The 17,363-nt window shown below is 39.4% G+C and overlaps 1 protein-coding gene across 1 annotated transcript in view; it reads right to left on the bottom strand.

The window, feature by feature from the left end:
- Positions 1–335: 335 nt before the first annotated feature.
- LOC139731366 (SPARC-like) overlaps positions 336–17,363 on the bottom strand; it is a 32,810-nt gene continuing 15,782 nt past the window's right edge. The window contains exons 2-7 of the mRNA XM_071642258.1: positions 10,381–10,414; positions 4,615–4,848; positions 3,925–4,082; positions 2,900–3,079; positions 1,740–1,817; positions 336–386 (exon numbers count right to left, since the gene is read on the bottom strand). Of these exons, the coding sequence (XP_071498359.1) occupies positions 336–386; positions 1,740–1,817; positions 2,900–3,079; positions 3,925–4,082; positions 4,615–4,848; positions 10,381–10,414 (735 nt within the window). The remainder of the gene's footprint in view (positions 387–1,739; positions 1,818–2,899; positions 3,080–3,924; positions 4,083–4,614; positions 4,849–10,380; positions 10,415–17,363) is intronic.

The following is a 17,363-nucleotide window of genomic DNA, read 5'->3' as shown; positions in this document are numbered from 1 at the left end:
GTTTAATGTCATTCTTCAACAGGAGTATGAGATAACAATTCTGTCAGACCTTCACTTTATCAGCGATGTTCTTACATTTTTCCTCTAGATATGCCAATGACCATGTAGGGTGTCAGTCAAAGAAGTGATTATCAGCACAGTTCTCACAGTTGGTCACGTGATTAGACACGCTGGTTTATATTGTTGCGCCATCAGTCTGTACAAAGGTCACAAGTACGTCTCGATCACTTGATGAATTCTATACAATTGCCCTGTTTCCAGCACAGTATCGTCGTCACACATTATTGAGTCAGGAATTTAGTACTAAAAAACTACACTTTGATATGGCAGTGTCTTCAGTAGAGAGCTGGTGGTATCGAGTCAGTATTAGCTTCATGGACTCCAATCTGGTGATGGCGTCGACATGATGAATTGAGCTGAGTCATGGTATCTTCTGTATCATCTCTTTCTGGCGGAGTTCACTTATGGTGCCTCTGAAAATGCAGTAGGATAGAGGTATTCATTCAGACATCAATTTGATTTTGATTTGATTTGATTGTTCCACATCTCAAACACAAATAACATGATACAATCGATTGAACATAAGACTAGATATAGCGTCTTAATTCGAAAAGAAGACAAGAGAAGACAATTTATGCAAACATGAAATGTGGGGGACCTACTTACTAAAAAGTATAAGGCAATAGCGAAGAGTGATATCCATTATTGTTGTTATCGTAAACAATACAATGCCTAAATGATTTGATTTACAGGTCAGGAACCTCATGTGTTTTCACGCTTCCCTCGAGGATATGTTCTTACAGATGATGATATCATGAGACATTTAGGCACGAATTCACGAAGGTGGTACAAATGAAACCATGGTTTAAACCATGGACAAAAACCATGGAGCGCCAAGTGGCGCACGGAATATTTCGTTACGAAATCAGTCATTTCGTCGATGAAATGATTATTTTGTGACGAAATGACAACATTTTGTAACTAAATGAACATTTCGTCCACGAAATGATAATTTCGTTAACGAAACGGTCATTTTGTCGACGAAATGACCAATTTCGTGACCAAATATTCCGTGCGACACTTGGCGCGCCATGGTTTTTGTCCATGGTTTAAACCATGGTTTCATTTGTACCACCTTCGTGAATTCGGGCCTTAGAGATTTAAAGGGATCGTATAGTTGGGGTTGAGACCTATCCTCGGATTTGTAACGTTTGGGCACGCGCGCGTGTGTGTGAGAGAGATAATGAGAAACCTCTTATGAAATTATGAAAGAGCATACAATTCCAAGAGGGATTTAACATTTGATGAAAACATTGGTTTTGAAATGGCTGAGATATCCACAACAGAGCAATTCTAATAAAAGGTGGACCCACCTTATAATATTGAAATAGCTTTGTTTTACTTTGTTTTTGGATGTCTCAGCCATTCCAAAACCGATTGTCATCTAAGAAACCTTGAATTCATCTTATAGAATGGTATGCTCTGTATTATTTTATCAGTGGTTTCTTGGTATCTCACAAAAACTTAAATTCCCAATCCTCACCTCCACCAATACTATACCATCCCTTTAAGATAAGAATTATTGTTTTTGGGACGGTAAAGAGACAACTCAAAGAGTGAGTTTCCATATCCTGCTAAAAATGAGTGTGTGAGACACATGATCACCTATCACCCTACCTCTATCTATCTATCTACTGTTCATCCTCTTCCTCATCAACGTCCTCCTCCTCCTCTTCCACCTCCTCAACGGGCTGTTGGGCCTCCTCTTCGGTCTGGGCGTTCTCCTCTGTCTCCTCAGGGGGAAGCTCGTCGTACACCTTGAGGTGTGGTAGGATGGGTAAGAGAGAAATTGGTGTGATTTAGTGGGGTACACGTGGGGTGCAGGAAGGAATTGGGCGTGGTGGGATGGGTACAGGTGCAATGGAGTTTAGTGGGGTAAGGGAGCAATAGGGTGTAGTGGGATGGAGTGCAGTGGGGTGTAGTATGGTGAAGGTGCATAGTGGGGCAAGGATGAAATGGGGTGTATGTGGGTATATGGTTTAAGAAGATAGGTTGAGTAAAGATAGAATGTAGGGGGATGAGGGAGATTTGGTGTGATTGGGTGAGGAAGATCGCGTGATTTAGATTGCGATTTTTTAAAGTTTGTTTTTACCAATTATAGAGTGACGTGAGGTAGGGCGAGAGGCTACGAAGGCAAATTTTGATTTTTATAAGTCCATATTTTGATACAAATAATATTCTTCAGCGTATTTCGTTCGTTAGAGTTGAATTACTGATTAAACTAGGCACTTTCTTTTTCAAATTGAAGAATATGTGCTCATTTTTGTTTCGAACAAAGTATTCAAGTTTGAATCATCGTTTACATTAAGTGGATTTGCTTTTGTAAGTCGAGGTACTTTCTCATTTCCCTTCCACCATACAGCGTTGAACTCAAAGAAATCAATTTCCATCGCAGCGCCATCTGTTGGTCACCGTTGAAGATCCATCTCTGTCCAATTACTTGCTACCCCCTAAGCTTGAGAGTATCACAACTTTAATGGCATAAATGCAAATAGCTACCTTCTGGCATCAGCATTGAATTCCAGTGAGCTTTCAAAGTTTATTTTGTCAGATATCATTTCAACAACTTTATCTGCATCAAAATGTTGTAAAAAGGAAGTCTGAGAAATTTCAGAGAAATAAAGATGAGCTATTTCTGTTCTGAGACAAAGATCCGCTCTAACGAACGATTTGATTTATACAAAATAATGTGCCAGAACATTACATTGTGACAGAAAAGACAACTTGACATTGCTGACTGAAGCATCGGAAAAATATCCCCTACGGTGATGGCATGTTCTGTTGACTGAGAGACAAACAAACTATACATCGCTCATGTTCTTTGGAAGGAGTATCTCACCTTGAGACAGTCTACCCACTCCTGAGCACTGATCTTTTTCGCTATCTTGTCGCCCTTGGCGCAGCGGGTGAAGAACGGCGCGGCGCAGTGCTCGAGTGGCATCAGCGCATAGCGGAATCTGAGCAACTCTCGCTTGTCAAGCTGGTCGTCATTGTTCTCATCCATCTGGTCAAACTTCCACTGCGTGGTCGTTGATCACGGGGTTGACAAGACGGGCATACAATGGGAGAAAGGGAGAGACAAAAAACAAGTAGAAACAGTTAAAACAGGACTGTAATACAGCATGTACACCAATGCTTGCGTTTCTGATTATCACGGTGCCCCTAACATTAATATTCAAATTTGCATAAGCGTCCAAACGAAATTACCACAGTGTGGTTTTAAAATAGGCAGAATACAAATCTCTGAGCAAAATGAAGCAGAGGTCACTTCTCAAACCATATATGCAAGGAGTACGTAGGCCTATAGCTAAAGCCAACGGGGCAAAGCATACACGGAGAATGATGGTGACCACGTGGTAACCCACCACTGCAATATTTTGCTCAGTCACTGCTGGATGAAACTACATAATACTCCAGCTTGTGATGTCACATGTGTAGAACGATATAAGAAAATATAAAGGAAATTCAATAAATTTTCACTTTTCAAATGATAAAAGAACACATGACTTCCATCTTTCAGAAGGCAAGGGGAATTATTACCCCTAACATACGTCAGTGACAAGTCGAGGAAATGTACTCTTTATTCCAAAAAAAAAATTGTGAAATTCTCTTTATATTTTCCTTATATCTTTCTACGCATGTGATATCATACGCTTTAGTAGTCTTCTCTTCCAGCAGTGACTGCGCAGATACTTTAAAAATGCATAACTTGTGAACGGATTGTCCGATTTTCCCCAAACTTTCACCGATGTGTTCTACTAATATTGCTGCATTTACTCAATCCACATGTATATGAAGGTGGACTTGTCCTTTAATATGGACTTGCATTCGAAGACGCCAACGAAGAAGAGGAGGACATCTCACCATGGCAACGTTTTCCCTGACCTCTGGCCCGAGGTCAATGATGTGCCGGTTGGGGTCGATCCTTCCCATCTCCTCCTCCGACTTGAGGTGCATGAACCATTCCAGAAGGCGGTAGGGGAACTGGGAGTACTCTTGCTTCGTGCACGGTTGCTGGGATGCTGCCACCAGAACAGAGGGGAATAGGAAGTGATGACTTTACACAGACTACATTGGGTGAAACGCGCTGACAGATCCCACCGTCAAAAGACAATGATTACTTGTAAAATTTTCTGCCAACTTAACAATTTTTGACTGAGAATAATGCACGCTATGTTGAAAGCAGATCGACTTAAGGTCTACATTGTTACAAACAGAATATCTAGAATAAATACAACTTATTCCTTGAATAGTAGAGGCCTACTTTTCACACGCAATTTGACTAAGGTTTCGTATAACTTGTTACCATCATGATCCAGCTTTAGAATGAAATTGTCACGTGTTAGTGAGAAGCATCCAAAAATTCAAAGAGCGAACAAAACATTGACATCCATCTGAGGTAAATTACTAAAAAAAGTAACAACAGCAACAACAACATACTAATAATAATGATAATAATAATAATGATAATAATAATAATGATAATAATGATAATAATAATAATAATAATAATAATAATAATAATAATAATAATAATAATAACGGCAAACTCACCGACACAGGGCTTCTCAAAGGCAAGGCGAATGACCTTCTTCTTCTTGCACTGAAACCTGTGGAACTCGCAGATGTTGTCGTACTGCTTGCCGAAGACGCTGCACACGGGTTTTTCGGGAAATTCCGCGCAGCTTTCGGGACATCGACACTCAGCTGTGGGTACGCCCTCCCTCATGACCACCTGACACCATGAGCCACGTGGCTTCTTGCAGCTCATAGTCTCACACAGCTCAGCTGTATGCAGAAAAGATCGTGAAAAACAATAGAATTATGATACACTATAAAGAACATTCAAATATCAGATTAAAAATGATATAATTCGTTTATAGTCGCCCTATATACGAGTAAGTCATGTAAGTTGGAAGTACAAAATATAAAGGACAACGAAACAGAAATCCATTCTTATTTTAGACATTTTCGACACCCCTTCAACGGTCATGGAATCAAAAGTATATAGTGCATTCCCGTTATAACGAACAATGTTATAAAGAAATTCCGGTTATAACGAAGGAAAAAAAATTTGCCGGTTATAACGGAGACGTCGACTGTATACAAATCCTTTGAAGCGTATTTTTAATATAGAAATACGCTGTGTATAGCGTAAGTCGAGAGGGCGCTTTCTTCAGTGGATTGAAGACAGTTTTGTAGTCAGCCTAGTCCATCGTTCTGTAGTGCCACCGAGAAAACGAGATCATTCATCACAACCTCGGATCTCATCACATCTCACTATCTCGCCTTATAAGACCAGGGATATCGAGAAGACGAGAGCTCACTATCCGCCTTCTCGCCTTTGCGGACAGGATGAAGACGATATCTTCTTTCACGCTTTCTTTCCTTCCCGGAACCAAGAGGTCGAGAAGACGAGACCTCAAATCTGAGATCTCAAATCTCGGTGGTTTTTTTTTTTTTTTTTGTCTCCTCGGACCCGAGAAGTCTAGGAGACGTTATCTCGGATATTATGGCGTGCTATATCAATGGTAGCATCTTTGGTAGCATCTTTAAAGGGGTTTCTGCCACCAGTGCCCTATATAACGTTGAAAGGTATACTCATTTACATACCTGGGTCGGGAGGGATATGGTGGGTAATGACATCTTGTCCAAGGGCGGAAGAACTCGATTCAAGAGTTTTATCCTCTTGTCAACAGCGCCCTCTCGCGTTCTCTTCTTCTCGGACACCAAGAGGTCGAAACGTCAAAGAATGACTATTGCTTCTACTTCTTAGTAGCACTTTTAAACTTCCCTGGTTCACTTGTATGGTCTCTCAACGAACTCTCGCAGAGAACACACTCTCGAATTCACGATGCTAATTGGATACTTAGTGACGAGTGAAATAGAATCGGCTGCTCGCAATTTTGGTCAGAAATATTGCAACACAGTTTTGTTTGTTTGTTTTTGTTTCTCTTATAGGCCAATATTCACCAAAATTTCGCAGACCCAATGTTTATTTGGGGACAAGCCGATAGGTGATGGATGGTGGTCTCCAAGCGAGACGCCCGCATCACCAGCAACTGCGAGAGGATGACTCTAAAAAGAAGGACGCAGTCATAGGGTCACAGAGAGGTGATGTCTTTGTGTTCTCTGTGAGCGCCTACCAACATTCATGGGGCGCACTGCGTGTGGTGGGGTGCAGAGTTCTACATGCAAACTAGCTTCCTAGTGATCTCAGTAGTGAGCCTGGGATTAGTTATTCTATATTCCCCATGCCTTCTCCGATCGCTGCAAACTCCCATTCTTTTTTTTCGCTGTTGTCCAACCGTTATACAGAAAACTTGCGTATAAAATAGTAGAAGTCAACACCAAGAGGATATAGGGGTATAAGTTTATCACAACGAAATATTCACGGTCAAACTGAACAATGTCATAATGCAAGTGATCAATTGAGAAAAAAGAGAATGTGAAAAACATACATTGTTGTGGGATGGCAAAATATGAATCCCACACATCATATAATTTTCCAAAAGGTTATGACTACAAGCTATTTTCGCGATTTACATGGTATTATAAAGTAATCTAATTTTGTCTTGCGAAGTTTGTCTTTTTTTACAATGTTGAATGATAGCAAAACTTGTGAGCGATTTTGTGCAAATAAAAGACCCTCCTTGCTATCATAGATACAGTATATATAAGTTCAAATCATGAACGATCATCGATGATCACAAAATCAAAGCGCCCTTGTGATCTATTCTTTACCGTGACGATGTGTGAATACATGATTGCAGAAGAACATAACGCATAAGGCAAGCTACCTTTTTTTTAACGAACTAGCAATGATATCAGAGATTGTTTCTCCCCTCCAGGCGCAGTGAAAGTCAGCGTTGATAACACTGATAGTTTGGGATTCGAGTTGGGAGGTTCAGGGCTAAGCTGGTGTCAGGGGACACAATTAGTTCTGTCCTACCACTGGGGGGCAGTTTGCTTATAGAAGATATTTCTGCCAAGATGCCATGGCGGAATCATGATTTCTAAAAATGGACGATGATGGAAATGTAGGTGTTTACCCATAACGCTATATATGCTTGGTCTAACTGAGAGACGGTCCTTTCCATCTCCCCTGTGTTTCCAAGTTGGGTTACAAAAATGACAATGAATAACAATTTGCTACAACCCTTCCCAATTTGTTCCCATATCAACGCGCTCCCAGATCTCAGTATGGGATTCTTCGCTCTTTATCATGATTCCATAATAAAATGATTTCTATGGGACAATTATGATATCCTACTGCCAAAACGGTGATTCTTTGTTTAGTCATTGTAACTGTAAGATAGTGCGGATGAAGTGATGACCAAAGGACCGCAAAAGTTCTTTATCTCATAAATCAATTTTTTTGTAAAATTCTATCCCTTTCTTCATCACATTCAGTGAATTCCTTGGTTCCATCTGTCGCCTCAACTTCGGTCTTCCTTGTGTGTCTGTTTGCCTCTTTGTTTATTTGTTTGCTTTTTGAAGAGACCGCCTTTCTTGAATTCCGTCTGCACCTATGTTTTTCACAATCTGTCTCCTAAACATACGCACCTACAAAAAAGTAGTATCACAACTCATTGCTCAATTGCAATAATGTTCAATCCTGCGGGTGTTTTTCTGCTAAAATAGGAAACCAAGTAACAACATGATGCACGAGTGCTGTTGGAGAATGTGTAAACCCCATTATAACACGGACGAAGCAGACGTAGATCTCTTCTCGTCTGTCGGGGGAAAAGTGTAAGATGTCTCCACTTTCACAGGTTATTGATGTTGATGATCAGGAGAGTAAAGGTCGTGAAATCTAATTTAAAATCTAGTTATGATTCTCACTCTTGAAAGGGCGTGTCACCTGAGCTGGTATTGTCAGACCCATATGCTGCCACAGTCACGCCTTGATATTGGGGTTAGTGGCCATCCAAGGGTGGAAGAAAACATGGCGCACCCTCCTCAACCTCTCACTGTGGGATTCTTGGCAACCTGTTCTTTCAGTACTCTCTTCGCATACATGTGATGTGCTAAACCCCGTTGCGAATAACATTAAGGGATTTCGAGTAGAAATTGGTTCATGTCTGGTTTGAGATTTTCCCAAGGTAAACATTTTTTTTTTTCATTCCATGGCTTGAAGTCACACCCGTAGTGTGATAATACGTAACAAAGATGCCAGAAGACAGTTCTAACATTGGGAAACCTTCATAGAAAAATTTGCGTCTCTCATTACCAAAGGAAAAGAAAATTTTACCCAAACTTTGGCTCCTGTGGCAATGTTTCGTTTAGTTTCATTTCTTGGAAGAGAGAGAGAGAGACAGAGAGAGAGAGAGAGGGGGGGGGGAGGGAGAGAGAGAGGGAGAGAGAGAGAGAGAAAGAGAGAGAGAGCGCTGATACAAATCATATCGAATCTTATCTTTACTGATAGGACAATTTCGGTATGATGTATATTTGTCTACATTGCTGTACGTACTTGTGTCCCTGATCAGAAGAAGAACGAGGTTGAGACGTTACCTTAAAGGGGATGGCTAGTAACCGATCAGTGGGAATCAGTGGGAATGCTAAGGGATGATTGTTCCAGTCCTTGTGGGATTCATTTAAGAGTACATTATATATCTACTGTTGTGTGAAAAGTATTTGCTTCAGAATGGTCTCATATTCAAGTAATGTGCAGATTAATGCCCCGTCACTGACCAGGCACGCTAACCTGGAAACATTAAACTGCACATTACTTGAATATGAGACCATTCTGAAGCAAATAATTTTCACACAACAATAGATATATAATGTACTCTTAAATGAATCCCACAAGGAGTGGAACAATCATCCTCCAGCATTCCCACTGATTCCAACTGATCAGTTACTAGCCATCCCCTTTAAGGAGCCCTGGCAAGCAAATTTCATCTTTGAAAAAGAAATGGACTAGAAAGGGACCTGGCTTAATTCTTTTGTCGTGGATTCCTCTCAATAACACGAGTCTGAAGCATTTAATCCTAGTCTAGTATGACACAACTTTCCTGTATCTAAACGAGAACTTTCATAGACTAATTTTTTTGAACATCGCTTTTCTTGCGTTGCAACGCACGAGAAATTTTTCGTCTTTATACAATTCATACATGGTAAGAAATCTGTAAACACAACCGCTTTCTTGCACTCTGTTGTTGACTGAATTTGATTTCACTTTCAACTACATTATATATTCTTTCGAAACAGAAACGAATAGGGCAGTATTAAGTATTCTTGACTATGAGTGATGCCTGGAATGTACTAAGCCATCTCAAATACGCCGCGCTAATGTTCCGTGAAAATCAGTCATTCCAGCCACATCAGATTGAAAAGCCACAATGAAATACGATAAGAACAACTCTTTACTTTTTAATACCCCTTTCCTTCTCGTTATACTGTTTGACTCTCTTTCTTACATATAACATATCATATTTCATAGGCGAACGAACAGTAGGGGTGAAAGGTCAAGTTTGGGGGATACTCTGACCTGATTTCAGAGACGAATCCTGCATCTGTTTCACGTCTGTCCCTTCAACACAGACCGTTATGTTGGTCCAGCGGATCAACAAGATCATATCCCTATGACTGATGAGTAGCAGGCATACGTCTTTAAACTACATACTACCCATTGAAACAAGATTTCGCAAATGAACGCTAGTCATTCTGATACTGTATAAAAATTGGTTGTATTCATTTTCCTTTTGGCGTAACATTTCGAGATATGGGGACACACATAAAAATTCCAATAACAAGCAAGATCAAATGAATATTGGTCCAGTTCCCTTTACCTGCTCAAGAAATGTGTATAGGGCCTACTTCTTTTCCTTGTCATCTTTCCGAATCCTTTTAGAGAAAGGGGGGTGGGGGCAGAGGGGAGACTGAGTGTGTGTGCTCTGTGTGCCTGAATGTGTTATTTATATATATATATATATATATATATATATATATATATATATATATATATGTATGTATCTATGTATCTATGTATATATATATATATATATATATATATATATGTATATACTATATATATATATATATATATATATATATATATATACATATATTATATATATATATATACATATGGAAGAGAGAAAGAGAGAGAGAGAGGAGATTAATACCGATTCGGAGTAAAAACAGAGAAGGGAGATGGGGAAAGAACGAGAAAGGAAGTAAAGCAGGAGGGGAGAGATGGAGGGGGGGGGGGCACGTTACCAACCACCGTCTAGGGTTGTGAAGGCGGTCTCACTTCCATTTTGCAAACGTTTCATGTTCCCCTCAAAATTCACACAAATTTCGAGGCATACTCACCATACTGTTCTGTCAGGGCATCTTGAGACAGAACCTGACAAGAAAAATAAGCAGAAAAATAAAGGAAACACATAAGTGAAATCAAATGCAGTAGTCTTTTATTGCTGTTATCAAAAAACATCAATAAATTCGTAGAATTCATCCTGTTGGGAACATAGAGTCATAAACAGTACGAATAAGATATAAAGGTCATAAAGCAAAATTGTTGTTTTTATGACTTTTATATCTTATTCGTATCGTTTATGACTCTATGTTCCTAACAGGATGAATTCTACGAGAAACTTTGCTGGAATGTTTACAACAGCGAAAATGACATTGACTTACGTCCCCATCAATCAAAAATCGATATAAATGACAGTTTGATCTCAAACGACATCAAACATGAAAAGGGCTGAATCATTGCAAACGATATGAGATAATTATAAGCCATTTTGTAGGGTATACGTGTAAGAATGTGTCGATACGCTGGTAAATATAAAACAAAACACATGTAAGCCCGTGCCAACAAGTGAAGAATCTGATCTTAAAGTAAAAACGGGTTAAGTACAGGTTTTAAACATTTTCAGGTAAGTCCATCATCAGGGCAAAAATAAATACAATTTTTCCAGTGATAACTCATCTGTTGCATAACAAGGACTTGTTAAGTTATGATTGAAATACTAGTAAGCTGTACTTTCTTAGTATCTACTTTGCTTTTATTTTTAGCACCTTTATAAAAATACCTCAAATTAACAAAAATGGAGTTAATTCTCTTTGTAATCAAACTCTTACAGTACTAGCGACAGCAAATCCCTGATATTAATTGTATCAAATTTTCGATACATGGTTAGCGTTTGGGTGGAACAAAGACGGTAGACATGGTAGAGATCGGTGATTAGTTTGTAACATGATCAACACATCACTGGTGTTTATGATAACAACGGAAAATGATGATTGCATCATTGCAAGGTGGTATCAATTAACAAGCTGTCATCCACTTTGACCAATGGGATATGATAATCAGCTGGGAGACAGACAAGACAGGAAATTGACCAAGGTATCCATCCGCAGCCTATACAGCCGACATCTGGAATGATGGATTAACTTTTTGGCCTGGAGATGAGTTTTGTCTGACATTCGATGACCTCGATGGAACGAGTTATTTTTCTCCAAATTAAACTAGATACGACCAATTTCCTTCAGTTATTTTGTTTATAAAAAAAAAACTTTGCCAAAAAGGAAAATAGCGATGTGAGAAACTTGTATGAAGTACGGAATTCTAAGTAGTGAATGAACATACTCATTCAGGATATTTTTCATCGTTGAAGAGTCAGAACAGACCTCTTCCTATGGCACATGCACAAATTAGATCATGCACCAATTAGAGAAAGAAGACTTTATCAAAGAAATGTAAAGCCATCATAACACACAACGCAGCCAAAGAGATCCCGGGGTACAGCCGTTCAGTCGTGCTTTTATTTTTTTTCTTTCTATTTCGATCTGATTGTATAGATAACACGGTTGGAAAATACGCACTCATTTCATTTCATCTGATAGCTGCAGATGGAATCAACCTCTGAAAGCAGTTTTCTCAAGAGATAATACAACAAGGTTGAGAGTTCTTGTGAGAAAAGTATTCCATTTTTACATGGATTTTGGCTTTGCATTCTAAGTCGCTGTTGCTTATCACAGAAAAGATACCGTGTGTAATCCAGCTTTTCATATTAGCTCGTGGTCAGTGTTCGCGGTTTTGGGCGTTGGTTATAAACTTAAACAGCCTCTCTTAAAATCTCAGATGGCGGGGATCGCCGGTACGATGCAGACGACAGTAGCTTTTGGAACAGATGGTTGTATTTTCCTCTCCCGCCATGGTCAGCTTCATCCGTCTGGCTCTACGGGGGACCAAGCTATGGCCCATCTGTCCAGGAAGGAAGCCACGAAGAGCAATCACGACAGAATGCATTTCCTTCCCATTCCCGAAACGAAAATAGCAGGCAGGGAACAAAAACGTGGCGTATTTGTTCTATAAGTCGGGGGCTCTCGATCTTTGATGCGGATCATGTGTCCATTTTCAGTCCACTCTGCAAAATATCGTGAATGTTCGCTCACAAAGACAGAGATACCAAAATGAAACTACATGTATATACAGGGCTCGATTTCAGTACGAGTATCCCCGCCGGATTTCGTCCAAATGTAGCTGAATAACACCGTCCTCGCTAGTCACTGCTAGTTCGTAGTTGCTTGCTTTATGGAGGTGAGAGGAAACCTCCCTGCTTGCATTGGCATTTACAGGCCACAACCTGATATTTGGTCATGTATTATGCTGAAAGAGAGTAAATAATGCATACATCCGTCATATCAAAGTGTCTTCAAAGCTGCGTTCTTAATTATGTCAACCACATTAAGCAAAGCGTCAACTATTGGCTTCGCCCACGCTTAATGAAGTCTTCCTTCACGACCTTGGAGCCTATCGGAAACGTTCGTTTTGGTTATAAGGCATTTTGATAGCTCGCCATACAGACGTGTGCTAAATACAGGAACAAAACACACGAAAGATATAGGCCTATGTCTCTTCGTGTATTGGATATGAGTACATTAACAGTTAGGCTTACTAGTTTCACCTGAGCCCTGGAATTACGGGGGGGGGGGGGGGGGGTGATTGATGTCTTAACACTCTTTGCAGAGGGACTTGGAGTAGGAGTATAGTTGTTACCTGTATACCTCAATTGTTTGTTTGTTTGTTTGTTTGTTTTGCTGATGAGGCACACTCTACTGAAATATGATGAATCACGTTTCCCACCCATCTATTCGCAAGCCATGACTCTTGACAGTGTTCAAGATGGTGCGTTATCGCAAAAGGCTATGAAATCTGCCCATAAAGATAGAATAACCCGTGAATTTCATTTGTCACTGTTCTGTGTTGCTATTTCTAGTATCAAGCTGTTGATCCTGATGTTACTGGCAGCCCTCCAAACGTGCGGCCCCTGTATTCGAAATGAAATTACTTACAGTCAATCACCTTGCCCTTTAGGGCTATCCAAAATGTGATTTAATATCATGTGACAGTGGGGTCTAACCTGCTATCTCAAGGTAAAGACTGAAAAGTATAAAAATTGATCTCAATCAGTTATGAAGTATAAATTCGGTTGGAAAGCAGCTAGGTGTCACTATTTCCAATCATTTGGCTCGCTTTCAAATTTTGTCATGTCAGATCGAGTCAAGTCGAATCGAGTGGCACTGTTCCCTTCGGAAGTTCTCATACATGCAATACAAGGTAATGCTGACATAAGTTTGTTTTATCGAAACATTGCATGGAGTGGTTCGTGAATTAAATTCATGAACGATAAGGACTGCATGGATTGAGGCTGTAAAGAAGATTCCCATGATTTTAGAAGACCTATTCTGTCGTTAATTATTAGTAGTTGCAACAGCAACCCATACTAGTAATTCAAGACTAATGCATGGACACAACGAGGATTATATTCTACTTGTGTCACTTGGGAGAAAAAAGAGAGGTTAGCATAATAAAGAACTAACTTTAATGAAAGTCAGATTAAAGTGTAATTCCACGCAAAGGTTCGATCAACAATGATTAATGGATAAAAATAAAGTCAAACAAAAAACAATGAAGGGTTTCATCAAAACCAACGATGTGCTTGGAAAGTAATGGAATTTCAAAGTTTTACGTAGCATGTTTTCATATATGGTATTGTACCGAGATTAGTAGCTGACACATCATCAAACATAATCATTGTAGGCCTATGATTACATAGGGTGATAATTTCACAGCGACATTTCATACACGTAAATCAAAATTGCCCCCTTTTCGACATATGAAAATAGAAGAAAAAGCGAAGTGATAGACCAAAAAAGGGGACTTTTTGTTGATATTTCATGCGAACAAATCAGATATAAAAAATATGTAATATTTTTTATATTCCATGACATGTTTACTTTCATGCTCTTCTGAGTTTACTCCTTAATCAAAATAAAGTTAAGTTCTGTGGAGTTGCACTTTAAACGAAGGGTTTGGTAGAAAAACAGTGGTGCTGCAATGAAGAAGGAAGTTTTCGTTGTGTATGTCTGTGGGTGTTTCTTTTTTTTTCAGTTTTTAGTTTTTTTGGTTTTCCTATAGAGAGGTATTGTTTTGTCAGATCTATTATCTTCTTCCGTACAGGCATTGACAGACTGGAAAGGTCCTGTTGGAAGAAACAATAAAATATCAGGACATGTACATGTCGGAAAAGAGTCAGGAATGTTTATATCACTGCACGAAGCTCGCCATGATCTGTGTATCGCTATGTACTGATGTCATGGCATTGTCAATTTTCCATGTTTGTGTTGTACACCTTGTTACCACGTTGCAGGACGTCGCGAATGACAATGCACATAAACCACAGAGTAGGGCTACCCTTGATAAAGAACGCTAAATACAGGAACAGATGAACTGATAAAATGGATAAATAAACAAAACTGTTAAGTTCCTGTTTTGCTCAGCAGTTGCGCTGCTAAATTGTTTTGAATCGTTTATTACGCAATTCCTGTTGAAACTTTAATCGTTTAAAATCATCAGCGCGCGATTATAATCGGAGAATGTTAGATGTAGGACATTATGGGGGGTAATTAAAAAAAGAGGAGGAAGTTGGGTTTCTTTTTTGGGGGGGGAGGGGAGGACGAGAATACAGATATTTTACGGAGTTATTCAAAATACCGCGTTCTCAGCGTCTGCCAACTCTTTTATAATACAAGTTCGTCATCAGACGCCTCCTGCCTCGCGACCCTAAAAGCGAAGTGACTGTGGTTACGGATGGCTCTTTCTTATCTGGTGCTTTCCTGCACTTGACTTCTGGTTCCTTACAGTGCGGTTCCCTTTCGCCGTGCATCAAAGGAGATTCATGAGACAGGTGAGGGGAAATGACATATGATTTTAGCGCGTTTCGAAAAGAATAGGATAGGAGTGGGTTGATTACAGGCGTCTGTCCGAGCACACATGGCTGCAAGGTAGACAGCTCTACATGAACTCTACAGACATTGTGAGGTTTCGGGGACAGCGGTGTTATCAATACGTCATATCGGATCATCTCCTCTTATTTGGGCTATGTTTATTTTGGTGTCTGGTCGTGGAATACTTCCGCTTTCTAAATCCTGCGATTATGAGAATATAAAACAGCAGGCTTTGACAGGCGACAAATTCATACCCCTTTTCGAAAACAGATTCTTAAAAAAGAAACTAAAATGCTGACAACATCACTTAAAAGAGACCTTCATTACCTGGTCAAGATGACTGAAGTGCAAAATCACACAAAGAGGACAGTGAAATCTTGTTTACATGAAACGCCAAAAGTATTTTTCATCAATGAAAACTAAAATGTTTTCCATACACATTGTTGTCTGCAAGATTTTTTTTTTTCAAATTGATTACTGATGGGGAAGCTATAAGATCGTATGGCTCGCACATATGAAAAGAAAAACATTCCTCACATTTCTATCTTTTGTCTAACTTAAAAAAAAAAAAAAATCAGTTTTCCGATGGTTAAATTTTCTTTATTTCCATCAGTGAGTACGTGAACTAGATGTGGAGCTCCAACGTAAAGCGTGTGCGTCAGGTTTATAAGCCTATTTCAACGTAATGATCCATTGGGTGCCCTGTCCATCATTATCCTAGTACGCTGAATAATCGTACAAATCTATATTGCTCGAAATCGCTGATTAACTACGTGAAAACGGCCAAATTTACCTACTACCCATCTATAGATATTTGAACCTTGAATGGGTAATCCCTGCAGCAGCTGGTAGAAAGTTAAAAAGCAGGGATGGTGAAGTTCACTGAACCCTGTATCTTTTAATTCATGTACTTATCCTTTATTATGGATTTGAATGATTTACCTTTTAAACAATACTCGAAAAGAGAATAAACGAGTTATCAGTGTGTATAGGTGACTGCGTAGGAGTAGGCCTACATAATCATGGTAACATCTCCAACGAGAGAACATGCGTCCAGGGGGGTGTTTGGTCTCACCCCCTCCTCCCCCCCTCCCCCCCCCCCCCCCCGGGCCCCCATGCATGATGCGTCAGATGTTTGTCAAAGTTGAGAGACCTGAAGGAAAGTAAACTAAAACTAGAGATTGTAATTTGTCATTACTGACAAATTAAGGTGATCCGATTTTTTTTTTCATCAATGATTCGAGTCCTGATCGCAATAGGCATGACCATACAGGTTTCGTCTGTTGTTAAAAACGTTGGCCGTGTGATGTTTGAATTCTCGTTTAGAAAAGGGAGTCATATCTGCCATCTTTGGTACCAAATTCCGTATACACTAGATAACGAAGATACAACAACAAATACATATGACCTTTGACCCACCTTTACACTTCCAAGATGGCATCTGAGGAAAAAGTGGATATTTTGTGAAATGATTCTTGCGACATCGTCTATACGTGTGCAAAATATGGAAAAGATAGGACAGGTATTCGCCAAGATACAAGATGAAACATTTATGACCTTTGACCCTAATTTACATACCCAAGATGTTGTCCGATCAAGTAGTTGTTATTTTATAAAATAATGTACGTGACATGAACTAAACATGTGCAGAATATGGAGGTGATAGGGCGTGTTTTTCTTGAGTTATTGCAAAGAAAGTTGCAGAAAGAAAGAAATATCTCAATACATAGAAGATAAGCTTTAATTTCAACCAAGTTTTTTATCGTGATCCCGACATCGTATGAAAAAACGAAATGAAAGTTATCGATAGCGCAAAGTCTCAGCTACAGCATATTAAAATCTAAGAGAAATTCACCGAAGGATAAGTGAGCTAGTGCTCGATAAAGACAATCATGTCAATTTTCACATTTAAAAAAATTCCCTCCCATAGAGATAACACGTCATAACGAAGATACAAAAAGAGGTACATATGACCTTTGACCTCAATTTGCACAGACAAGATGGTATCTGAGTAAAAAGTGGTTATTTTGTGAAATGATCCTTGTAACATGGTCTTTGCG

Source organism: Diadema antillarum, unplaced genomic scaffold, assembly GCF_040938485.1.
Source record: "Diadema antillarum isolate AM-2024a unplaced genomic scaffold, OU_Dant_1.0 seq00000368_RagTag, whole genome shotgun sequence".
Taxonomy (NCBI): domain Eukaryota; kingdom Metazoa; phylum Echinodermata; class Echinoidea; order Diadematoida; family Diadematidae; genus Diadema; species Diadema antillarum.
This window is presented reverse-complemented; position numbering and strand designations above follow the sequence as displayed.